Source organism: Antrostomus carolinensis, unplaced genomic scaffold, assembly GCF_000700745.2.
Source record: "Antrostomus carolinensis isolate BGI_N321 unplaced genomic scaffold, ASM70074v2 scaffold8261, whole genome shotgun sequence".
In the NCBI taxonomy this organism is placed as follows: Eukaryota; Metazoa; Chordata; class Aves; order Caprimulgiformes; family Caprimulgidae; genus Antrostomus; species Antrostomus carolinensis.
In genome coordinates this window covers 1941-28676 of record NW_010291954.1, presented here as the reverse complement: position 1 = coordinate 28676, position 26736 = coordinate 1941, and the positions used below count along the sequence as shown (strand labels likewise).

The following is a 26736-nucleotide window of genomic DNA, read 5'->3' as shown; positions in this document are numbered from 1 at the left end:
GATGATGCTGGTACCACTCTACTCAGCTCTGGGATGCTGGTGGGTCCAGTGGACCATGGTGCCAGGGTGAAGGCAAAAGTGGTCCTGGGCATGCAGGGGGGCTGGACTTGGGAGCAGGTGCCTTGGGAGATCTGAAGACAAACAGTGAGAGGCATGTCGTGTTTGGGCTCCCTCCTGTATAGGCAGAGGTGAGGAGGTTGTCAACCAAAGCTCTGGAGTGAGATGCTGATGGTCTCTGGCGGATCCAGCTCTGGATGACACCTCGCAGTCTATCCTCTGGTGTGTTCCCTGTGACTCCGTATGCGTGGGGCTGGGCTGCTCCAGGTGCTGGGCTGCAGCCCTCTGGGCACCACGTAGATAAAGTCATGTTTTTAGCCACCAAACCACAATTGCTGTGTTGGGTCCTGGGCTGTTGGACTTTATACCTCACTTTCCAAGGATGAGTGATATTAAAGGTGGATAGTTCAATGAGAGGGATGTGCGTCCATGATGTAGAAGATTATTCCTGAGGTACCTAGCATTGGGTGTCAAAGGGAATGTTTCAGTGCAGAGAAAGGTAAGTTGTGCTTGCTCATAGGCATGAGGCATGAATTGCATGTGTAGAAAAGAAAGATGGATTTCTTTACTGCTCTTCTGACCATTCAGTTTGGAGCTTGAATGCAGAGTAGGGCTTCCTCAGACAGCTGATGCTCAGGTGAGGTTTGCTCTTGCACCAGAGCATCATGTACTTGGACGCTGGTGCCAGCTCAGCCCAGTGCTCTCCTATAAGTAGTTGGGTGAACCCAGAGCTGAGCCAGTAAATGTACAGGCACTGAAACCACCCTCACTGAAACAGAGATGAGTCTAGCTGAAGTGTCTTTTCTTCATCCAGCTCACAAAAACCCAGTTGCAAATGAACCTCTTGCTATATGGGCGGCAGGATCACATGGGAAAAGTGGGGTACACTTAGAGCTCCTCTGCCTTGGCCTGTGCCATGTGTGGCAAGAGAAATGCTCTAAGTGGGCATGAGTGGAAAAACCTGAAGGGAATACAACAAATCTGTGGTAAATTTTGGTTGGTGTTCTGGCTCCCTGAGATGTCCTGGGTCTGTCTGTGAGAGTACTGCTGACAAGCCAGGGGATGGTGAAGGTTTTCCCCCTACTCCATGAACTGCTTTGAGCAGTAGCGTAGAAAATGTCAGGGAGGATCACCCAGCTGGGAACATTAGTGTTGTGTGGAAAACTTACAGGGGGCTTTTCAGCTCCTTGGCACAGTAATGTGATAAATCATCCGTAACGTGCTTTTCCAGTAGACGTGGCTGTACAATGTGTGATGCATCTGACAGCAAACATCTGTCCTGGTTGCAGCAACAACGTCGTCTGTTTTTCCTATGATACTGGTTTACCTTACTCATCTGATGGAGATGAAATTCCCCCGAACCTTGGCTTCCCCTTGGCTGCTGTGCTTCCCAGCTGAGCCCCCTCTGCCCTATACCCTGCAGCAGAGATGGGGAGCAGACCAAGGGCCACCGCAGCCAGATCACTGGGCTGCTGCTGAAAGAGCTGCTGGCCATGGCTGGCACGTGCCTTCCAGCCTCAGGGGGGATTTGAAGATTAAACCTTAGTTATGAGAATTCATCTTGACTTAAATTGGGTTGCAGGTTTCATCCAAAAAAGGAACATGGCTTACTGGCTTCCTCTGGCTGGGCTGAAGCTGTAATTTCACTAGCCATGCCTATTCTCACTGGACCTTAGTGGACCTCTCACAAGATGTTGATCTCATTCTGTTTCCATAAATTTCATCTAAATTCCCATAAAAGTGATGGAACACCTGATATCCAAGGCCCCAGTTTAACCACAGACATAGTCTTGCACATCAGCTTTTGGCCTTCACTTGGTTCCCACACAAAGAAGATGGCTTTGTGCTCCAGCTTATGTTTGTATTGCTGCTGCTATGAGGTTGCGAACACTGAGTCCAGGGAAAGAAATTCAAACAACTGAGTGGAAATCTGCTGGACTGGTTAGATCCCACAGAGTGGGAAAGGAGCTCTTCCCACAGCATGTGTAGCCAGAAGTGGACTCTGAAATACATGGGGTTACCCCGCTGCTGCATCTTCTTATTCAAAAATAATTAATCTGACTGGGAAAAAAAAAAAATCAATCCTTAGCTCTGGAGATGAGTGAAATGCACTAGAGGAGACAATGTTTTGCCCCCTGACACTGATGGGTCCTTTAGCTTTGGTAGCTACTCATTATGAAAAAGCAATTAAATTATTCTTTTTAAACTAGTAACAATGAATGTAAAGGCAGTGGATAAAAAGTAAATAGAAAATAGTACATAAAGCATATAACTTATAAATAACAACATTCAGAGTTAAGGAACCTAGTGAATTGCATGGCTTTGGGCAAAGGGATGATGTTGTGAGGGCAGGGGAGTGATGAAGTCAAGGAGAAGCTGCAAACACAATGCACAAAACTGCCTCAGTTTCCTTGCAGGGCAGCCTGTACGAGCCCATCCACGTGGCGTTGGGGAAAAGCGACAGGGTGAGGAAAGGCTCTTTCTAAATCTTTGCAGTTGCAAATAAATAAATAAATAAATAAATAAAAAATCATTCACGTGATCTGGCTGTGTAACAATAGTTTTTCTTGGCAATCTCCTAGAGGAGCCAAGAAAATGAATGGGCAGAGTTTTCCCCTTGCCTACCCTGCTCTAGCGTGTTTACTTGTCAAAGTGAAAAAGTTTCAAGGGAGCAATGTGGGAAAACTTAATGGTGAACAGGGTAGTGAAGACAGCAAAGGACTGGGGACAACCATGGACTGGAGTGGTTAGAAGTGAGAGTTGTGTCCTGCTGCTTTCCAGACGTGCTGTAGGGAGTTAACCAGCTCCTCCATCATGGGCAGCGTTTCAAAGGTATGTTACTGCAGAGCTCACTGCTGCAGCCTGCTCCTTGCCCTCTTCCTTTCAAGGGCATTATATGGCCCTCAGCACATTTGCATAACAACATTCCTGTTTGATTAAAGAAAAAAAGCAGGCCAAGATTGCAGAAATTGAGTATGACATACTCTGAAAATTGCTGTATCTTCTCCACGTCCATTGCTCTGTGATCTTTGCTGCTTTGAATGCTTCCAAAAATAACTTGAAAGAGATGCATGGCTCAATTATTGCCAACACGAATAGTTATTGATCTAGATGATGGTTTGGAAAGGAAGGATGATAGAGAAACCATGCTCTGCTATCCACATGTTTAGACCTCCTGTCTCATTTTGCTTAAGCTAATAGGGAAAGGCATGGCAACAAAGAAAATCCTCTGCCTGCTTTAAAGTTATTGGGCACTTTTATACATTGAAGAAAAGTCATTAAAATGCATGAAATATTTGACTTTAAATATATTTTGCTAACTAAACCATCTCGTACCCTATAAAACACTCCAAAAGGAGCTCCTAGCCCTTTGGCTGACCAGATGTCATTGATGCTATGTGGAGCAGCCCTGGGGCCGCTCTGAATGGCTGTGGCTCTGCTGAAGATCCTTTTTAGTAGCCAGGAAAAGCAGCAGCTCATTGGTTGCTCCAGCCACTTTTCCTGTTCCCCACCACTGTCTCGCAGGAGATGTTGTAGGAGACTGGGAGATGTGCCTCTCCCCTCCCTCATGTCCCAAGGAGGAGCAGTACCACCCTCCTGCTCATGCCTTGGTCCAGCACCAGGGGAAAGTGTGGCTGCAGAATGCCCTCTCTCTCGCCTCTTAGATCTCATCCCAGGTCCAACACTGAGATTAGTTTCAGCCAGAAACATCCCATGCAGCTGCCACGTCTGTATTTCAGTTCATTTGATACTATTTTGTCTGGTTTTTGATCTGCAAAGCTGCCTTTTTTAATATTATGATGATGTTATTTATTTAACATCGATACTACACATCTTGGGACAGCTCAAGGAGGTGTGGGTATAAAAAGTACAACATATCTCAGGCACAAAGTATGAACTTCAGGGATCTCTTGTGTGAGTTTTTAAAAGGGTGTACTTCACTGACAAAAAAATCCCAGCAGTGCAAAATTACATCCATTGAGAGTCTTGATTAATTTTGGTTTTTTTGTATATTTGTTTTTTTTGTTTGTTTTCCTCACAGCTGTTCAAAGCTTTGGGTTTAGTTGTATTTAACTATATGTTAAATAGATGGGACAAACCTGAATGGATCCAGGTTTAATCGTATTTAGAAACATTTATAAATAATAATAATGACTTTGTATCTGTGTGCAAGATGTTATGTGTGAGATTAGATATGAGCCCAAAACATAATCAGGTCCATAACAGCTTTTAATAAACAGAAATTGGAATAAAAGTCTTTAGAAAAGTACAGAATAAAAGCAGAACATATCTCTTCCCTATTAACCATTGGTATAAATCCCAAGATGTCTTGTATTAAACTTATAAATTGCAATCTTCACTAAATTGTTATATGCAAAATATCACAGCTAAACATAGTACTGCTGGTGTCTTACAGAATAGAGGTGTTAACTTTTCCTCATCTTATCACCCTTTTATAGCAAAGGCAAAAAATAAAAAAAATTAGTTCCAAAACTAATTTTTAAAGGAGGCACTGGAGAAATGAAATTCCCACTAAAAGCCAGTTCTGTTATGCTATGTCTTAATGTCAAAACTTTGATAAAAACATTTCACTACTTACTAAAGATGAATGGATTCGAACCACACAATGGTATGTCATGACCAAATCCTAATTTAATTATATTTGATTATTCAGCTGAGATGTCTGCTGACTGTAAATGATGAGTAGAAGCTATGGAAGTGTTTGCAAGCTCATGTTAAGATCTCATTTATGTTGGGTTTTTCCGTGTCAACAAATTTAATTCTACAGTTATTTAATTATGTAGTTGTAATTCTACTGTTTCAGCCTACTAGGATGAGACTGGGATTTATTTGACTTTCAAGGAATAGTTTGAAAATAAACAGTTGAACAGAACACGTCTGAGGGTGGAGCTGTGGTTATTTTGCCAGGCTCTCAGCACAGGAGAGAGGGCATTCTGTTAACTCTGCAGCTATAAGGACAGTAAAGAATAAACTCAGTAGACATTGTTGGGTATAAAAACAAGTCTTTTAAAATTCTTTCTCTGTCAATTTGGCATCTGACTATAGAGAAAAAAACCCACTACTTCAGCTGCAATAATTTTTACATAGTGTGATCTCTATTCAGAATGCAACCTAGAGGAAAATATCCTGCAGACCAAGTCTGTTGGCAGTGTACTCTTGTGTTTGGTGTCACAAAAATGGATCCAAGATCAGTCGCCACTTCTCTGTCAGGTGTGGGGTCAATAACCACCTCTCATGCTTCGTGATTTCTAGCTGCAAAGTGGCATCAGCATTCCTCTTCCTGACTTCACTCAAAAGGCTGTCTGCCCTGCAGATCTTAATTACATCTGTGCACAGCATCTGATGGGACTTCTGACCCTACTTGCCACTTCTACACTGAGATTTATTTCTATTTCTAAGGCAGAGGAAAATTAATACGACACATTCTCTGGTAGCTGTATGGTTTCTGAGCTCATGGACTTAGAAACGTAGTAAAAGTTATTTGTGGCTGTGATAGTCATCACGTGTACAGCAGGATATACAGAACACAGCATCTGTTGAATGAGATGTTGTATTAAAGTGGTGTTCTACCTCAAAAGGTGTGCAAATAAAAATAACTCCACAGCAGTGGTTGCTTATTTTGATAATGAATTTTAGTTATGATTTATGCAATAAAGAATGCCTCTGAAAATAGAGAGAGGCAATTTGTTATTGGTCATAACAAGTCTTTAGTAAGTAATACTTATAAGCTCTTTTTTTGATACTCCCTTCCAAGCTTTCCAGGGAGAGCAGATATACTTGTGGAGGAAAATTAAGGCATTGTAATTCCCAGTCAGCCCAGTAAAGTGATAATCTTTCAAGCTATTTTGTACACTGATTTTAAAAAGCAAATAAACTGATAGAGGTAGCAATGCATTTTATGGATTCAAAGACCAGGGTACAGATAAATCTTAAATCGTTATGAACAACAGGTTTCTTAGCTTATGGAACTCAAAAATATATCGTTGATGTTCGTTTCTGAAAAGAAAACATCTTCTTTTTTTTTTTTCTTTTTTTGAGGTTAGATGCTCTAGGTTTTGCTCATTCTAGTTAGAAGAAAGCTCAGTCCCTATTCAGGACTCTCTTCCTGAGGAGCCGGAGCCTTGACATGACCACATCCCAGTCTGCATAGGCACCTTCCAGGTGACGAGTCACTTCTGATCCTGACTCGTAGCTTTGGCGACCATGGAGCACGCGCCAGTTATCAAACGTCACTATGTCTCCTATAAAGAGATAGCACAAAGTTTAATATTTGTTATGTTATAGTTGATTCCTTCAAACAAACAACACGGAGGTAGATCTGTATCAACAGTTAGGGAGCAATAATTTCAAGTAGCTCAGCTGGAGATACATAGCAAAGACACCGTCATTTTAATTTAGCTGGTCATTCTCAACCAGAGAGGGCAGATCCCTTGCAGGCTCTGCTTCTTTTCTTATATAACCAGGAGTTTAAAAGCAGAGTGGCAGGGGAGTCTACGCTGAGAAAAGTGGGTCTTGAGGGGAAAGGCAACTACAGCAAATCTGCAGGAAGGACAAAAGGATGAAAGCCACTAGGAGGATTTGCTCAGTCTGGTACTATTTGTCCTATACACATCCTGTGTTGCTACCACTGCTAAGAGAATTTTTTGAGAACAAAGTCAAATCATTGAAAGTTAGGCAATCACTAAGGCTAGCATGCCTTTTTAATTTTTCTCCCTTGTGTGCCACCGTCATGATAAATCTCTAATTAAATAACCTTATAGTCTTTCTTTCCTTCTCCTCATCCCCTCCGCCACTATTTTGGTGTGTTAATTGATGGGATGGATGCTACTAATGTAATGTGAGGTACTTTGTTTTACCATTTATTATGTGATCTTATATATTATTTTATTGCATGGTCCCAATAGAGAGAGATTCATTTCCTCATAGACATTTTAAAGACAATAGCATTATAGTAGATGAGGCAGTCAGATGCACTAATGAATTTACTTTTGTGGTATCTCTTGAGAGATGAGGGACTATTCATATCCTTATTTTATAGCTGGGGAATGAAAGAACAAGAGATTAAGGCCAAAGTTGTTAAATATATGCACGGACTGACTTTTAAGGAGTAAAGGGCATTTTTTTCAGCATGTTTTATGTTCAAAATACAGCCCTCTACAACTCTAGCTGAAGTTTAGAGCCCTTAGCACTTCTGCAAATCTGCCTCCAGATGTCTTGCACAGGCCACCCAGAAAAAGCAGCAGAGCAGCAGTGGCCTTTGGAAATTCATCCAGCATTATTCTGGCATGTGGTGTCTAAGCAAAGACAATAACCGAATTCCCCACAGCGCTGTTCAGCTTCCTTCAGCCCTGTGCACATTATGCATCTGTATCATCTAGATGTTCTGCGACTCCTACAGCCATTGGGAAGGTGCCCCACTAACAAATTAAAGTGTTGTAAAGAAAGATGTATCATTTGCCTTAATGTCTGTACTCTGCACCAAATGAAACAGAGGGATAAGTATGTGATTGTGTATCGTTAAATGAACAGATACTGAACTGGGATGGCACAGAAATCTTACACATGATATTCCCATCTGTGGTGCTATTGATATGACAGGTTACAATTTTCTATATGGTATGAGTTTTTGATGTAGTACAGAGATACACTGAACTAACCAACAGATAGATTCTATTCCCCTCTGCTGCCTTTTTTTTCTTTATAGTGTAAAAATGGCAAAAGAAATCTATGAGATAAATGTAAGGATGCAGTATGAAATAAAGTAGGTGACAGAAGGACTGAAATTCCCTCTCAGTACCAGTGCTAACAATGCCCAAGTGTTTTGACTATTAGGAAAAATATGTGAAAAATCACTGCAAGGAAAAGTAACTTACTGACCTGGTTTCAGCTTGTAAGTAAACTTGTGTTCTGCACTGTTTAATAAATCATCAAATTCCTTTAGAGCTGCATAAAATGGCCTCACTTTTTCAACTGGTATGTCAAACACTGTGTCTCTTGTTGCATTATTATAATTGATGCGAACTGCTTGGCCTCTGGAATCTACACTATGAAACAGAGAAGAAAAGGAATGTATTATGTTGTTACTGAAACATTTTAAGATGGTTAAAGAGCAACTGAACTCTCCTTCTGGAATTTCAGTTTGTTTCTCTAGTGAAATTCAGGTTGTTATTGGGTAGGATTTTGATAATTAAACCTAACTAGGAAAAGAGATAGTCAGGAGGAAGTGTAGACACTTGATTTCCTCAAATATCTATATTCTATACACTTTAATTGTAGAACTGTAAAATCTTTACATTCAGAAGAGATTATGATCATTTGCATTTTATCTTTTTATAATACATAGCTCTTAATCTAAATGCTTCAAATTATGACCTCTCTTTGGGACGATCCAGGTGTACATCAGCTGGAATTTAGTAACAGATCCAGCTGCTGTTTACCTGTGTCTGTACCCACGAGTTGCTCCACTTACCACCACTTCTTGCTGGTGTGTGGCAAAACCAAATAAGGAAAACTATGCTGTGGTGATACAAAGCAAAGAACAAGTAATACACTGGCAAAACCCTCCAAGAACCACAAGAAAAACCCTCAAATAACTACAGACCACGTTCAATCAGTGTTTCCCCACAAGGTGGCAGGAATAGACCTTCTCCTACAATAAGTAATCCACCATACAACAGGGATTTTATTTTTCAATGTTGTTGAAACTACTCACTCTATAATCCTTTGTTTACACTGCACAGCAAAGTCACAGTAGTCCACCCCCACATCTGTGTAGTCTACAGCAGTAGAGGACAGGATCTGATACGCTTGAGGATTTTGGGTTTTTAGCTTGTTGGATATGTGAAATCCATCTACAACTTCACTTTCACCTCCTGTAGCTGTTTGCTTTATACAGTGGAGAAACTGAACCTGGAATGAATGAACATCTCATTATGAGAAGAATTAGTTTGCATATTTAACAGTTTATTAGTATCAGTTCCCTCATATCTGTGGTTCTGTTTGTTTTGGGGGGTTTTTTTGGTTGTTTTTTGGTTGGTTTTTTTTTTCAGTAAAAGACTTGCGTTCCCATTACTGCAGCTTCACAGTACTCTGCCACCACTATCACACAGGCACAAAATTAAAGTAGCGTGTTCATAAATCCATCCCATTTGGGATATCTTCTAATGCTTACAACCTGCGAGGCAACCACAAAACTCTGGTCTCCATTCTTTCCTTTGAGTCCTTTCTTTGCAGCAATCATAACATTTTAAATTCATTGCAGCCTTATCTCAACAAGGAGGATTAGTTTTCTCTTGCAGAAACAAAACCTGCTGTGAATTATCTGCTCACAGAGGGGAAAAGGTGACTCTCAAAGAAGGCAACAGGTCCAGTGTCTCCCTATCATAAAGTAGGATTAAGACAGTTTCATTTCACTTCACAGTGAAATTGCCAAGGTGTAAGATGGAGCAGAAAGCCTAAGCTGGGTTCTTGGTTGCACCCATGTAAATCTGAGCTGCTGGCACAGGCAGTACAACTCTCCGTGGCTTTAGAGAGCATCACACTAAGTGTAACTGTTCATCTCAGCCAAACTACACAAAATACATCTGTCATACCAACAGTAACAGTGTTCACCTTTCCCTTCCATGATGGTGAATTATTTTTTGAGAAAAAAGCTAAAAAGAAACCAACAACAACAAAAAAAAAAAAACTACAAGAGAAGAAAGAGGAGCGGAGAACAGGGTTTGTCCTAGAATCTCCTCATCATCTGGAGCTGCAGACCTTGAAGATGGTGATGAAGAGGGAAACTGAGCCCGATTCCATTCTCAGTCCGCAAGAATGAACAGCATCTAAATTACTTTAATAGGTGATGTTAGTGTGATGTATTTGGTGCTTACTTGTGGACAAATCATGTTGGATTTTTGTTTAATTATAGAAACAACCAATACAAAGTACTCCACAACATGAGAAGGGCAAGTAGTAGGTATGAAGCTTACAGATGCAAACTTTCCCAGGGTTATCTTTGTTCCTTTGTACTTGCTCCTACCACTTTTCAGTTCTCTGCTGAATTATGTGGATTAGGCTTTGATATGACAGGGACTAGGTGAAAAAGTTTTTTCTGTGGTTGTTGTCTAGCTTTACAAAATTCCTCTTTTTTGTCTAATCATGAAAGGGCAGATAAGGGTCTAATTTCAATCAATTTATAGAAAACAGAATATAACATCTTAATCATATTTCTTCTCATATGTTCTCCTCCTGAGGTGAACAGACACGTCCTAAGATGTCACAACTTGACTACAGTGCGTAGGCACTCAACTTCTTCAATATAATGAGAGCAGCATCAGAAGCACACCCAGGACTCGAATGCTTTCTCATACAGTACCATTCTCAATACTCGGTGAGTTTCCTTTTTAAAATTATGGCATACATAATGGGGCTTGTTATGCAGAACTTATGTCACAATGTAAATATTGCATACCCATGTGTATATAGATTGTCATATGCAGATTAATATATTGTTATTTTTATATTGCTCTTTTAAGACAAAATTCAGAGTCGCTGAACACTAACCGTGTTTCACACCATAGGAACATTTCCTTTTCCCCTTTTGTGTTGTGATAATGTCAGTAGATTCACCTTACCCCAGGTGGATGCTGCAGAACGGGGTAATCAGTGTGAAAACATAATTTCCCGGTCGTATAAGCCACATTGTTAGCATCTGCTTTGTCTTGCACTTGCCAAGTTGGCCTTTATAATGAAAGGGAAAAGAGAAAATGTGTTAAAACAGCCAGCCAGCATGCCAGACAGTACACACTGAAACTCTGAAATCATAGTACAAAAGAGTCATTCCATCTTTGAACATGAAAATATTGTAAAATTACAAGGAAATAATGATTTAGCAGTGTCCATCCTCCCCAGCAAAGAAGGCTTATTTCAGCAGTCCTAGATTCAAGCTAGAAAATTCAGTGTGCCAAGGGGCATCTGGCCCCAGTGTGGTCTCTAGAAGAATGATGGCTTTCCAGTGGTGGTGCTTTGCAGAATGCAAAGATTAGTGGAAGGCACTAACCAAGAGGTATCTGCTAGGATAAATCATCATCTTATTACTGAGGCTTCAGAAATAAGAGAGTGGAAGATTTCCCAATTTATTTTTATCAGCCTTCCATTTTTCCCTGACAGGTGGAGCACATTATCAGTGAAATATGAAATGGTTAAAGGCTATATAACTTTCCCCCCCAAAATATTTTCAAAGCTTTATGATATTAGAAAATATAAAGTATTCATTGCAAGGGGATCTTTCCTGTAACTTGAAGACTTGCCCCTAACGGAAAATGTCCTGATAAAAGACTTTGTAACTTCTTCCTTTTCTCTGAGGCTCTTTCTGATAACTATCCCCATTTATTTTGTTACATAGTTCCTGTCTTGAAATTTAACCAAACTGAGTAAGAAAGTTTACTGATAACTGCAGGGTAAGAAAAAAGTCTTACATATATGACAAAGACGTGAATGTATTACGTTGCAGCACAATCAAAATCTGTTTTGAGTGACACACTTTGCAGGAGAACTGAAGACCAAGAACCACACATTTTGTACAGAGTTCACATGATTGAAGACAGTCCTCAGCAGATGCACGTTAGAGATCAGACATTTGTCTGGAAAAGTCTAAGTCACAGTCACTTTTGCAGTCCATGTAATCACAGGAGTGTAAGTGATTTAAAAGAAAATATGAAACTCATTTTCCCTTGTTAAATACTATAGACCAAATATATTATGTTTCAGATGATGTGGGTCTAGCATTAATTCTTAACAAGACTTTAAAAAGAAAATAGACTAAGGAAAATGCAGACCAAAATGATTTATATATATATATATATATACTATACAAACACTTTTGTTCTAGGAGTGGTATTTAGTATAGAAACTATGCAAAATGCTAAAACTAAATTTCTGAAATTGCCAGGAGAAAAACCCCCTTAAACATTTGCAAATGTCTTTAACTGCCTGGGAGAAATAATTTTTATTATTTGGTGCAACACATATTCATCAGGACATGACTTCAGTACTCAAGTATGATGATTTCAACTACACTTTGATAGTTCCCAATTTTGCAGCCAAAAAATAACCCATTATATTGTCCTTGTCTTTAGTGCTGAAGGTAGCTGGGTTCACTATATCTTTAATTTAAAAGGCTTCAGTATCACTTGATGGTTCTAAAAGAATTTAACACATTTTAATTGTCTAATTTATATGCAATATGTACAATTACTGGAATGGTAGTATTTTATAAAATTGTTGTAAGGTTTTGCAAAAGCGATCAGTGCTTTCTTGCATTAGGGTTTGGTCCCAGGAGCTCTCCTTCCATGCTAGGAGCTTCGGTCAAAACTCGAGTTACTGACTTGAAGTCAGCGATGTGAACAGTGAGCTCGGCGCTGAATGTGAAAAAAAATCAACTTTATTTTGTCAAAGTCTTAATTGAGCTGAAATACCAACTCAGTCATGGGGAGAGCGCACGAGAAGTAGAGGAAGAAAATGTGGGTAATGTCAGAGGACTCTCGGTCCTTGGGGAGAGCAAAGTGGGGTGGAATGGTTTGTGGTTTAGTAATTAGGGTCAGATTTCAACATCAATTGCTCAGGCTGTTTGACAGAGGAAGAAATTTGGCACCAGGCAGGTGCAGCAATTTTTTTGCATTAAGCAGCAATGTGGGCTCAGTCTCCTTGAGCAGAACATTAGCATGTCTGTTACCTCCTCAGTCTTGCAAAACTGCTGCACTAGGAACTGAAACCACACTTGAATCAACTGGTCTTGCACTTCATTAAAAGTCTACGACTCATTCATAAGAAATTTGGGACCCGTGTCCTTCTCTTGCAGCTGAAGCCTTCTGGACGGTGCAGATGGTTTGGCTCTTTCAGTGGCAGTGCTGGGGTCCTTCGTGTCACCTCAAGCCCTGGACAAGGCTTTGGAACTGGGGAGAAGCATGAGGTCTAGGGCATGAGAAGTTGGAGAAATGAACTGTGGTATGACTGGTGACCTTGTTAATGGAGTTGTGCCTCCATAACATAAAGAAAAAGATTAATTTAAAAGTGTGGAGCCCCTTGATGTCATTATATGGCTGATATAGAGAATGTTTCCACTTTATACAGTAATTACAGTGTAGGCAGCATGTATCAAACAGATATCTAGACAAGAAAAAAGCTTTTTGTTTTTCCCTGTGTCAAAGTTATATTCATTCCTGTTACATTTTAGTTTAAAATTCATGGCCCCGTTGACGTAATGTTTTCTTTGGCAAGCTTGCCAATTCCAAATTTATCCTTTTATTTATAATACTTGGTAGGTCTTGTATTTGGCTGCTAGTGAAACAGCAAGGGAATTACCCAAAGTTATTATTTTATTACAGTTGTAAAAGCCACCTCAGAAGTGGATGCCAGTAAGAAATGAACTTCTGTTTTAGAGCTGAAAAGATGAACTATAAAATGCTGCTCTGAGTCTGTTGTTAAAACTGAAAAGTCAATGGAATTTCTGCTACTGTGAGAAATTTGTAAGAGCAACAAGACCAGGCATTATAATAATTATAGCTGAAAATGCAACAGGATAAATTAGGGGAAAAGATACTATAGGGAATTGAAAGAAGTCTTTTCTTCTCCATAATATTTATAGGCTGGATTCCAGCTATTCATGGGAAAAAAAAAAGTTGTTCTTTATAAAACACTTACCTCCCCCCCCCGCCCCGCCAAATATAAAAAAATAAGCCAAATCCATTTAAATCTTTTTTGAGAATTCATATGATGAATTACACATTTAAAAAACACTGAGTTATTAAGCTGTTTGAATACAGTTCTCTAACTGTTTTCTGATACGTTTAGCATGTTACCACCTCACACACATCTGTATTAAAACATTCAAAACTAGTTTTGTGACTTAATTTTTAAAAAATCCCTCAAATGTGAAAACCTGAATGTTCTGGTTTTTATGGCTTTTCAGGCACCATTATGTTTAAATGTTACTATCTATTTTTGTCAATTTTGGGGTTTTTTTTAAGAATAAACACACAACCAAGTAATAGGTTTCTTATATATATATGTTGTAAAAAGTTATATGACCAGCTGGGGGGTGAGGGACAGGGCAATATCTTGGCTAATGATGCTTCTCCTTTACTTAGCTAGATGAAGGTCACTGCCTCAGCTCAGCAAGACATGAGCTGCCATCATCATTTGTTTACTTGCTCCGTACGTGCCTGAGGAGGTAGAAGTTCAGTTAACCACCTCTTGGCATTAAATGATGATTTACAAGTTCCTGCTGGCACTGCTGCATGCTGAGCTCTTTCTTTTGTAAAAAAAACCAACCAAACAAAAAACCAGTCTTAAAAAAAATGCTTGCTGGGAGTGGTTGTGGGTTTCCAGAGCAGACTCAGCTGAAAGCAGGGGAATGGGCACTCTGCCCAACTTCTTGGTGATGTGAATCACAATGACGTCACCCAAGTCTTACCTATTTCCATGACGCGAAATCAGGCTAAGAAAAAGTTTCAGTACAGGTAACTTCCTCTGTTCAGAAGGGGGCAGGATTAGGGATGTTTGATTTTGTTCCATGCTATAGATAAGTACAGCTATCTTGTGCTTCTCTTTTATTTGACGTCATCTGTTTTCAGGCATTTTTCCTTCTCTCAGCAGTTACTATTATTGCTGCTCTTTGCTCTCTGCCTGTGACAGCAAAGCAACCCTCTCGTGCAGATTAATTGACACCACATTTTTTAACATGCAGAGAAAAAAAAATCACTTTGTTTTAATAAATTAATCCACAAAATAGGTCCAACAAGCTGAAGGGAAGTACATGAGAGGTAATTACATAGCCAGCAAAGCAAGGATATTAGAAAACAAACTCACCCATAAAAAGTGAGACGCAGGAACCCAATCCTGTGGCCAAGTTTAACCAACTCTCCCTGCCTAGGAGCAGCTCCTGTTAGTAGCACGATTCCTACTTTCTTTAGGGTGCACAGCCACTTGTATGTGCTTTCATCATCGCACATGACTTCTTCAAAAGGTATTTTGGGAAGTTGCAGGTCTGAACCCCAGTACTGGCGTTCTGAAAGGGAAGAAATAAATAGAGAAACAAGCGTTTAGCTGTTTTAGGATCAGAGCTCTGGACAAAGTTAAAGTATGAAGTTAACAGGATTTCTACACATCTGTGAATATACCCTCAATCCTGCAGTCAACTACCTGAAACTGGGTGTCTGAATTTGCATGGATAATGAGAAATCTTTATGATTAAATACAGCAAAACATTGCAGTAAAGACATTTTATCTCAGAAACTGAAAGACTGTTTGATAGGGATATTTTTTGATACCAGCATATCAGAAATGTGCAGATTCATTTTTCTGTCTGTACTGGTGAGCAATAAGAGTGAAAATGTGAAACTGAGACTGCTTTGAAAGTTTCTCATCTAGGGGAAAATAGCACGGGGCACCCTGAGATCTCCCTCAGAGGTGTTATTGTATGGATATATAATAATGAAAATATTATATTCCTGATGAAGGAACAGGATAAGACACACTTCAATATAACAGCTTGGTTATTGTATGGATATATAATAATGAAAATATATTCCTGATGAAGGAACAGGAGAAGACACACTTCAGTATAACAGCTTAGAAGCAGAGTAACGGCATCAATTGCATAAGTGACCAATTAATTTTCTTTTGCAGATTTGTCTTCATGAAATCACACCCAGTTACGTTCAGTTCTGACAGATTGTGTCATTCCTTGTCTCCTCCTCTGCAGATGTCGTAAGCATTTATCTTATTTCAGGAAGATGCAAAGGAGAGCCCAAGATGATAACAAACCCAAGAACTGTGTTGATGTCTTTTAAACATATCCCCAAATCTGTAACTGCTACATGTAAAAATAAAGGATTTACAGACAGTCAAACACAGAGCCTCAGTTGTACTGGACACAAAAGACAGATCTTTTGTGAGATCTTTTATCTTTCTGCTCCAAATGCAGCAGCCACCTCATATTCCCAAATAAAACTGAAAGGTGTGAGGTGCTGCAGGGTGGGGAGTATAACCCTTTTATTACGCTGCTTTGCTAGAACACATAATCCACCATGTATCTATGTATGTTAATGGTAGCACATGCACACACCACACACACACCAGTAGCTATAATATTGAAAGAGTTCTTAATAAGGAGTAGTACTACCATTTCCACAGAAATCATTTTTCCTATAGTAAAACTCTGTTTTTAATTGCTTATAACTTCAGCAAAATATAATGTTTTGGGCTGATTTTTCTATGCTAAAGGATCCCTTATATTGAATTTATGAAGAGAACAATCAGTCAAAAGGATTGGCTTAGAACTAAACTGAGCATGGTTGTACATGTTTTGGTCATATTGTGGGGCAATTTCTTTCTCTCTTGTACCTAAGACCTATTTCAGATTTATACTCCCCAAACACAACACTGCCTCCTTGCTCTCTTCCCATTAATTTCCACGTGTAAGATCTCATAAATGTGTCAGTTTAGCAGTTTGTATACATAAATAAACACAAACACATTCAAACCAAAGACACTGCACAGTAATGGGTACACAGGACAAAGATGCTATTTCTTACATTTCATTTTGCATAAATTTTGCATTGATTCTAGTCTTTTGGAAAACTCTAAACATTAGTTATAAGTCAAACTTTCTCTTAAATGTTGAATCAGAGCTCCTGTTCTTACAGTAAAGACATAATTGTTTTCCCTTGCTTTGATGTATTTTGTCTGAAGCTACTAATTCTTTAGAGAGTGCACAATAAAGCATGAAAAGATTTTATCTATTCCATAAAATATTGCTTTGTTTAAATCACATCTAGCTGACCTGGTATTTTAGGTAATATTCCATTAGCTCGTCCAATCATCAATCAAAGAGATTACATACTAGAAATAAGACCACAAACACTTGAAAAATGTAGATGGCATAATTTATAAAACACCTATACCTCTTTCAGACAGACAGAAACAATAAAAACTATTATATATTTCCAGCAGCTTTCAGAATGGGAGCTTTGGGGGATTTCACCTGGTGACTGAGCAACATGCTGCACTGCGAAGAGATGTAAAGGGTCAGGTTTGGTTTTTTTCCCCCCTCTCTCTAGATATAGGTAGCAAATACAAAATGCAACGTGCTCACAAAAAAGCGAACCCAGACACCACATAGTTACAACATTTTTTAACAGTTGCAAAGTCTGCAAATTTCCGACCACCAGTATTTCTCTCCCCTTTGGCTAAGTCTAGTTAGAAACTGTCCAAGAAACACAACGCACATGCCCAATATGAGCTATCCACATAGACCATCTTTTATGCTCTACCCTGTTTCAAAAAAAGCAGTAGTATGATTGACAAGCTGTTGAATTTCACAACATACTCACAAAATGAAAGAAGTGGAATCCTTGAGGAGGGATATAATCTCACCTCATTAAATTCCTTTTTGAGACCACTCCATGGCCTGCTACTCACTGCTCCACTGTGTTTAACTCAATATACATCCTTCCACACGCTTGAAAGATGGGGAAAAAAATAAAATAGGAATGTTTTCCTTTTTTGCTATTAAAAGTTATGAAATTAAATAGCTTTAGGTATGCTGTGTGAACTGCCAAGAATATCCTTTGAAAGACAAATTTAAGCTTCAGTGTTGGTGCAGGTAAATAACCACGGGATAACAAATGGAATATTTAAGTTTCAACCTTTCCTTCCCAGTCTTTCTTGCTGTCTTGCTAATAAAAATTTTCCTAATCTTCCTTACACAGAACAAGGCACAGAGGAATATTTGTATTTCAAGGAATATACCAACAGATTTTTTTCCCCACTTTGGGAAATATATGCACATGGAATTTAACTGCAGCTCCAGGAGCCCCAGGCTTCCCTGAGTACATGGACTGCAAAGTCCTCTTGTTCAAGTTTCCAGTTCCCACTGTGCTTGCCAGAAGTTTCACATAATACAGGATGCCCTTTCTGCAGCCAATGGACATGGGTTGTGGTGTTGGGTTTTGGGGTGGTTTTGGCTTTTGTTGCAAACACCTGATTTGCCACAGCGCTGCAAAACAGTGCACGCTCCACATACCTGTCTGGGAGTCACCTGGCCTCACATCTCCAACTCTATGGAGTCAAGAGAGACAAAAGCTAAATTCAATATGTTTCTGCAAGTAACCTGCCAAAAGAACCATTTCTCTGTGAAGGACTTCCTTTCCTGACTGATACCAGAGACCACCACAGCCATTTAAGTTCAACGGTAGTAAGAGAGAGACATGTAATAGGTCTACATTAAAATAAGCACTAAGATATTTCTAAAGATTTCCTTCTCCTCAGCCCCAGACAAAAATGTTATGTGTTGTCCAATATTTACAATTTGACAAATTAGCAGGTCCATAATTCTTTGGAAAAGGGACAGGAAAGCATAAATCATAAACCCAAAAAAGATCCTGTGATGTGAAGAGATTTAAGTTCTTCCACTTAACAATATTTTTTAAAAAGTCTATCTGAAAGTCTTAGAAAATTGTGCTCCCCACAGGGCATGTTATTCTCCCATATACAAAACAACAGGAACTTTATTCCCATTTTTATCCACAAAACCCTTCCAGTCTGAAAATCTATTAAGAAGCTGCACCGAGTAGGGACTGTAGTTTTCTCCTGCATTTCCTGGTGGTAACTGATCCCACTCCTGTTCTTCATTATTTTATCATGTCAGTATAGCATGTTTTTTCCCACTGCATAACCACAGTTAATATAGTTTCCGTTGTACTACAGCAGAAATCTAAGAACACAAGCTCTAAAAGCTGAAGGAGTAAGAAAGACGGGAATGAGCCATTAGTGCTTGGGCAGCCTTAGGTCTCACTTGCACAGCACAGTGGCAGTTGCCAAATTAAAAATCTTAATGTTTACAAATGTATCTGAACAATTCATAAGGGATAAAATCAAAGGTCTTGTAGAATTATTTTGTGTCTTTATTGACCATATACATTCTGACTAATAAAACCCCAGATCTATGCGCTTTTCGAAATGGGAAGAATGAACTGCTTTTTGAGAGAGTTAACGAGTCACTGCCTCTTTCAATTTCAGAACAATAATTTGGAGGAGGAAACATTTCTTGATCAGGTTAGTTATAAAAAGCCAACTGCATCAGCCACTGTACAAAATGAGAAGATGGCCTTTGCCCAGTTCCTGCAGTGTGCACGCATCAACAAGTGCTTGGAATTAATTCAGCATTTATAATGCTGGTCAAAACTCTCTATACTGGAGTTACCTGGGAAAGAAAGTCTGGACATCACAGATTAACTTACTTAATCTAAAATTATTTTGTCTACAATGTGCATTTTAATGTTTGTTGAAGGCCAAATATACTTTTGCTGTATTGTGAATTATGTATATGGCAGCCTAACTCATGGGGGCAGCTCTTATTAATTATTACTACAGGATAAATTCAAATTATCAAAGACTTAGTAAAAAACAACCTTTATCTTCTTCCTCGTGAAATTACCATCTCTCAGGATCTAGTAGAAAAACTGAAAGAACCCTTGATGCTGTTAACATCTTGATTCAAACTTTGGTGAAGCCAGATATATATCCAATATCATATTATCACATTTTATAGGACCGTCATAATCCGAAAGCTTTAACCTTAGGTTAAAAATATTAATTATGCGAGTAGCACCAGGTATTACCTCTATTGAACCTTCTTCTCCTCCACCCAATAGGAAAACATCATTGTGGGTTTTTTTGTTGTTTTTTCCCCCCCCAACATCCTGTTGTTGGGACACCAGTGTCTTGGAAAACGAGCCTCAGCAAATGCCAAGCAAAGCAGTGAGAAGGCTGATACAGGAAAGCACCTGGTGTACTCAGTGTCTCCCACAAGCATCCTCTACCACACACAGAACCCAAGTTACAGAGAGACTTAGGAGGTGGTAAATCTCCATTTGTTCAGGAGAATACAAGCAAACAGGAGGGAAAACCAAGAATATCGTTGAGACATCAATACTGGAAGTAGAAGATGGCTCTTTTGTTGCTTTTTTGGAAGTATTTTGTAAACTGGGCTGAAACGAGCCTCAATGTACACAAACAGCAGACTTTGCATACCACAAGGACAGGATCTGGCACTGTTTTTAAAAGGGTAAACTTGACATATTGCCATTGAGCTATTTATAGTCACTTCCACAATGCAGTGGAAATCTGACCTACTCTTCTTTTCAGGTTTGACACATGCCTGACATCTAAATTTTTAAATCAGAAATTATGATGAAAAGCCACCATAAAAGCAACATGAAAAAAAATAATCGCTAGGAAAAAGAAAAAGAAAAATAGGGAAAAAAAGAGCCACAGATGTGATAATGTCAAGAGTGAAGGTTAACCTTTAACTACAGCAGTGTGCTGAGCTTGCTCTTATATTTGTTGAACCAGCATGCAGGGCTGGCATTCCATACCATCATGTGTAATACTATACTGCTGGGATATGATTAGCTACTTCAGGGCACGTAATTTGCAGTGTGTAACTCCATTGACCAGAAGGAAGCTAATTAAACTTACCCCGATGCACAATGAGAAACAGCTCTTACAGCAGCCAGCGAGCAAACTCACATGCTTTTTAACTGCAGCTTTTTTTGCAACTGAAACCTGAGAAAAGCTGGGACAAGCTATCTGTCATAACGAGCCAGATCTTCCCTGGGAATATGAGGAAAAACAGAATGACACTACTAAACAAAGCCCAAGCTAACGCAGGCCCTTCTTTAGTATAACTTTATAAACATATTTCTTCAGATCTACCATGGAAAACAGAATTTGTAAAATCGTTTCCAAAGGAATAAACCAAATCTTTGGTGTATATTTTACGTAGAGAGCTTCAGTGGACACCAGCAGTAGCAGCCTTGAGAACTGGCCTCCCAAACAAGCATTGTATTTAGATGCTGAGAGTAAGGACGGTGTAACTGTGTGTGTACTAAGGCAAATCACAGCCAGTCAGGCTTCATAATGGGGGGGGGGAAAGTAGCATTACATCTGAAACACTGAAATCTCACTTATTGGTATCTTTGCTAATAAACATAATCAGAGATCTAGACTAAATCATCTGAACTTTGATTATAGCAATGTTCAATTTACATTCATTCACATTCCCCAAAAGGCTGCAACACATCTCGCTAATTTCCACAGCACCTTCTTTTTTCCAAATAAAAATTCTTACTACCTGAGAAATCAAGTATAGCTTCCCTGAATGAGGTTTGTATCTTCACCATGTTCATTCTGGGAACATACCCAACCCTCCAAAATAGTAAACAGTGTAGTTTATTCTTGCCAAAGTAAAAGCAGACATGAACTTTTATATTACTGGGGGAAAAAAGTTCCATTCTGGATTATGAAGAGTCTGTTATGTGATCCACTGAAATGAATGGAAATATTAGTCATCACTTAAGTTTTAAGCCAGATACAAGGCTGAATCTTTAGAAATGACTTTTGTTTAGGAGAACGAGTGCTAGGAGCTAAGGAATATTTGACCTGCAGAAACTGTGAAAGATAACTGGCCCCTAAAGTGCCAAACAAAGCTCAGATGCAGGAGATACCTAGGGCCACATCTTTTCCCATTTCTCATCTTTCAGGGGAAAAAACCCAACCAACCAAACTTTCTTTTATTTGTTAGAATAAAAAACACCCCCAAAAAAAGGAGCATAAACCAATCACAGATTTGGCTTTTGCTGAGCTCTGAAGAAACAGATACCTGGATCTGAGTTTCACACCATCAGCCTGTCTCTAGTTTCTTTTTTCTAAAGTAATATCCTGTTTTAACGGATACAATCTTAATTCTCAACACAGAGCCACAACTTTTTTGCAACAGCAGGTCTCACAGGAACACTGTCAAGAGCAACAGCAGAAATCTTGCAGGTTTTCACACGTTCCATGCTCACAATCTGAAAAGCTGCCAAAGAAGTGATGATGTGCATCATGACAAACCTAGTGAGTTTATGATTATTCACTCAAAAGGGTGAGTGATTTGTACTGGGTGAATTTTACACTGCTGGTTGCACAAAACACTTAACGACTAAAAGACAGTCAACTACTGCAGTAGGTAGGGAATGCAGAGCAAACACAACCTGAACTTCAGCACTAGGCACCACTATGCTACAGTTACTTTTTAACAGAAGGTTGTGGAAATGGAATTTAAAACATTCCAGTTATAACTCTCTTGCAATTCTAAATAATCTTTCTAAAAATAAAAATTTAAATAATTTAAACAGTGCATACACACTTGTGTATTGGGTCTGTGTGACAAGGTTTTGGCAGCAGGGGGGCTGCAGGGGTGGCTTCTGTGAGAAGCTGCCAGAAGCTTCCCCCATGTCCAGTAGACCCAATGCCAGCTGTCTCCAAGATGGACTCACTGCTGGCCAAAGCTGAGCCCCTCAGTGATGGTGGTAGCACCTCTGTGACAACATCTTTAAGAAGGGGAAAAAAAGCCCCAAAATGCACAACAGCAAGTTCAGCCAGAAAGAGGGGTGAGAATATGTGAGAGAAACAACCCTGCAGACACCAAGGTCAGTGAAGAAGGATGGGAAGAAGGTGCACCAGGCACTGAAACAAAGATTCCCCTGCAGCTTGTGATGAAGACCATGGTGAGGCAGGCTGTCCCCCTGCAGCCCACGGAGGTTAATAGTGGAGCAGATCTCCACCTGCAGCCCATGGAGAACCCCATGTCAGTGCAGGTGGACGTGCCCGAAGGAGGCTGTGACCCTGTGGGAAGCCCACGCTGGAGCAGGCTCCTGGCAGGACCTGTGACCCCGTGGAGAAGAGCCCACGCTGGAGCACGTAACTGGTAAGCGATCTCTCCCTGCCCTCATCTCAATCCATGAGGCTTTTGTTATATTTTCTCTCCCCTGTCCAGGTGAGGAAGGGTGATAGAGCAGCCTTGGTGGGGACCTGGCATTGACCCAGAGTCAACCCACCACAGCTTGGCATTGTCACATAGACCACTGGTGGTCCACAAGGCTCATTTCTGAGACCTACTAACCCTTTCTTAGGAAAGGCTTTTAGGAAACCAAATGCAGCCCAATCAGCTGAACTCCTCTCAGGTCCAGAGGTTAGAAGAGGGAAAGGGTAACCATGGGTTTCTGTGGTCCATGCACAGCCTGGCACTGCTCTGGCTTGGTAGATCTGGTCCTCACGCAGGGAATTCTATCCAGGATTGTCAGACCTCTCACATTTGAAACAAGCGTGACAGATGTGGTTTTAATTCCTACCTGGTAAAAACAAATCTTCTCGCATTTCTGCTCTGGCTTCTTCAGAGAAACATCTTTTTTTCAACCACTCAGCTTCATATTCACTTGCGTGTTCATCAGGCCATGTAATAGAGATCTTCCAATATAAAATGAAAGATTACTTTAGAATAAAAAATTTCAAAAAACATAACCCAGAACAACAAAAAATCCTTGGAAAATACAGAAATTATAATATTTATATTATATTTTATAATATCCCAGTAGTATAATGGCGAACAAGTAATGAAAACCCAACCTGAACATCATCCAAATTCTGATACATTTTATAAATGGTCATTTTCACATGAACCCATGACCTAGTTTGCTCTTTTGTGTGAGCTGCTTTCACTGTCAGAGCTGCACTTAGCAGAAAGAGGAGAATCAATCACAGAAGCTGGCAAACATCACTGGGGAGAGTGCTACATCACAACTCAGAAGAGAGCAAAAATATCTTCTGCCAGCTTGTTAAAAAATAAGAAGTACAAGAAAGGCAAAAAAGAAATGTTAAGAGAGAAATCCCTCTCCTAGTTTTGAAAAGTCTTCCCTCTTTCAAATAAATTTTAAAAAGATGTTGTTTTGGGGTTTTTTTTTTTAAGTTCCTGACAAAAGCATGGAAAGTAAGGAAACATGGCTTTGTTTGTTATGAACTGAAAGAGCTCAGCACAGCACGCACCCTCAGCTCAATTCTTAAGGCTGTTGGGTAGGTATCAATTCCCATTTCACTTAATTCCACTCATTCACGTGATGGTAAAACACCAGTATCAGTTTAGGATTAGTGCTGTGCTTGCATCAGTATAAGTGGAAGCAGACAATCCCTCTACTAGCATAATACATTTGCCTATTCAAAGTATGCATTTACATGGCATTAATTTTGGTAACAATCAACTGGGGACCCCAGAATTCCTTAACACAGACCCATGCCCTGCGGCTGAGCCAAACTCCTACGAGCCAGGCTCTGCATACTCACCCTGCAGCGAGACTCCCCCAGCTGCTAAAGGGTTGACTGCTGCATCTTTAACTTGTATAAAACATCTTTACCTCTAAAATAAAAGGAAGTGAGTTTGCATGTCAAAGGAGCCATGTACTACTTTTAATAAAACCTATAAAATCTAAACGATACATCAGGTTTTTATATGTCAGGAAAGACTGAAATTCATAAGGAGGGCAGTTCCTGTCCTCTCTTGACCAATAAGCTCCTCTTTTTCATGAACAAATGTTGATGTAGAATAGGTAGATACAGAAAGGCCAACTCTGAATATTGGCTTCAACTTTGGCTTGAGTGCTTGCCCCAAGATTAATTGTTTTGCACCTTGGAAATTAGCTAATAAATTGGTATTTTTTTATGGATTTAGGTCATCATTGCTTTGCCATTTGTTTTTCTGACTTTCAAGCCATTTATTTTATTTTTAAGTACAGAATAAAGAGGAAAAAAAATGTAAGTGTAATTAAATGTGTGTAGAATGCCTATATTTTCTTTTCATCATGAAAAGATGAAGAAACATACAGCAGGATTTTAGAAAGCATTTTAAATATTTTAAAAAGAATACTTTAAATATTCTAAAAAACAAAGCCTGGGTTTCTGCAGCCTCTGCATAACATTCATAAAGTGAAGTTTCATATAAAGGTGGGAAGACCTATATTCCTCAAATTGCAATTATTCCTAAAAGCTTTCCAAACACACGGTGGGGTTTGCAGATAAACAAATTTTGATTACAGTATAACCTGGGATTGCCTCTAATTTACAGATTAACAAGCATCATTAGACAAGTTTCATGAGAAGGTGGATAAAGGTTTGCTTCACGTACCTTTTTTCTATCTGCCAGAGTGACTTCCTTCACCACAATGTTCACGTCCAGGTCCTTGAAGACCAGCTTGCGCGCCCTGGCCGAGTGCAGGAAGCAGCGGGGACACTGGCAGTTGTCCCTCAGCCAGACGCAGGGGTAGCAGCTCTCGCTCCCGTCCTCCCACTCCACACGGATGAAATGACCTGTGTCCAAAGCTTCCACCTTCTGTATCCCTGGGGTCATGCTGAGTGTCCGGGTGGCATGGACCCCCAGCGCAGCACCCCGCTGGCAATACCAAGTGGTCTCGGTGAGCAGGCTCCTGCTCTTCTGTGCTGGTGGCAGGCAGCACACCCTGCCTCCGGGGACTTTGGCCCTTGGCAGGACATTAGCCACCACCCTCCACATTTTGGCTTCTTTAATGAAATCGTCAGAGAAGGTCTTTGTGGAGTTCCTAAAACACCATGAAGAGCAGTTTGTTACTGAAGGAGTCAGTATAGCAGAAAGATCATTTTAAGATGATTCCTCCTCCTGCCTAACCCTTCAGGAACATTCATTATACCTTCACTATCTGTACGTTTTTTGAGGTGCAGAGGGTGTATTCAGACCCATCTATTAAAAAATCCCTCAGTTTAGTAGGGCTTCAGGTTTGGTTCATGGTCTTGGCCATCTTTTGTTTCTGCAGTCAGTTCAATACATGTCACACAAATAGTCTCTTTTAGAAAGACACCTCAGGATGAGTTCCACGAATCAAAAGCAGGAGCTACTACGAACAATGTTCCAAAGCTAAAGCTTTAAAGTACACATACCTTAACTCCTGCTGTGGCTACCATGGAAAAGGGAACACAGAATCCAGCTCTTGTAAACGTGACTTCAGCTACAGCAACAGAGTTCTACAACAGCTCCTTTCTCCTTTCACAGCCAGACTGCTTTCTATAGATATACTCTTTTATTTAAAGATAGCTGCATACTGTACCACAGGAAGATGATGCATTCAAATCTTAAATTAGAAAAGAAGTTCTAGTCTAACATTCCTATTCAGAAAAATACTTGGCCTCCCCTTGAAACAATAAATAATTCTATATATTTTAACACAGTGTTTAACCATTTCAAGTATTGCATACTTATTCAGTATCTTTTTCTGTTGTCTTTGTTCTTAAGCTCACAGGGTAAAATATTGATGCCTTGCCAGGACCAAAGTCTCCCCAGCTGCCTTCAGCAGGGAAAACCTCACTGGTTTAGTATTTTGACTCACTACGACCTGCTGGAATTGTCAGAAGGTTTTTTAAATGTTTTCATTTGCTACAAGTTAGAACTAGGTTGTACAGGACTCTTAGGTCTTCTTCTGGTTTTATTCCATTTGATTGAGTGTAGCAAAGAAAAATATTGATTTCTACTTTCTCTTGTTTGCACACAGTAGTCCCATCGGAACCCAGTAATTACCAACCTTCACTTGCAATGAAGTCCAAGCCACAGTTAGTTTTGTGTGTACAGACTTAAACTTCTTCTATACCCAGATTGAATATCTTCCCTTTTACATGTATATATATATACGTACACAAACATACATATGCAAATATATGTATGTGCACCTCCACCTTAATTCCAAAGTATTATTCACGTAACTCAATTTTCCT

The 26736-nt window shown here is 39.7% G+C and overlaps 1 protein-coding gene across 1 annotated transcript; it reads right to left on the bottom strand.

The window, feature by feature from the left end:
* Positions 1-6126: 6126 nt before the first annotated feature.
* BBOX1 (gamma-butyrobetaine hydroxylase 1) lies at positions 6127-25507 on the bottom strand. The gene is made up of 7 exons (XM_010176779.2): positions 25124-25507; positions 23301-23415; positions 14932-15130; positions 10698-10803; positions 8792-8988; positions 7957-8123; positions 6127-6320 (listed from the first exon to the last, which is right to left on the bottom strand). Exons 1-7 carry the CDS (start codon positions 25505-25507, stop codon positions 6160-6162), a joined length of 1329 nt encoding a protein of 442 aa, XP_010175081.2. The 3' UTR covers positions 6127-6159.
* Positions 25508-26736: the final 1229 nt, after the last annotated feature.

Bases quoted from the DNA above. Each gene is read 5' to 3' on its own strand.
- BBOX1 (XM_010176779.2), bottom strand. From the start codon at position 25,507: ATGTGGAGGGTGGTGGCTAATGTCCTGCCAAGGGCCAAAGTCCCCGGA. The intron at 23,416-25,123 runs GTACGTGAAGCA...TTATATTGGAAG, and splicing joins CTCTGGCAGATAGAAAAAAG to ATCTCTATTACATGGCCTGA. The intron at 15,131-23,300 runs GTAGGAATTAAA...CTTCCCTTTCAG, and splicing joins AGAAGATTTGTTTTTACCAG to AACGCCAGTACTGGGGTTCA.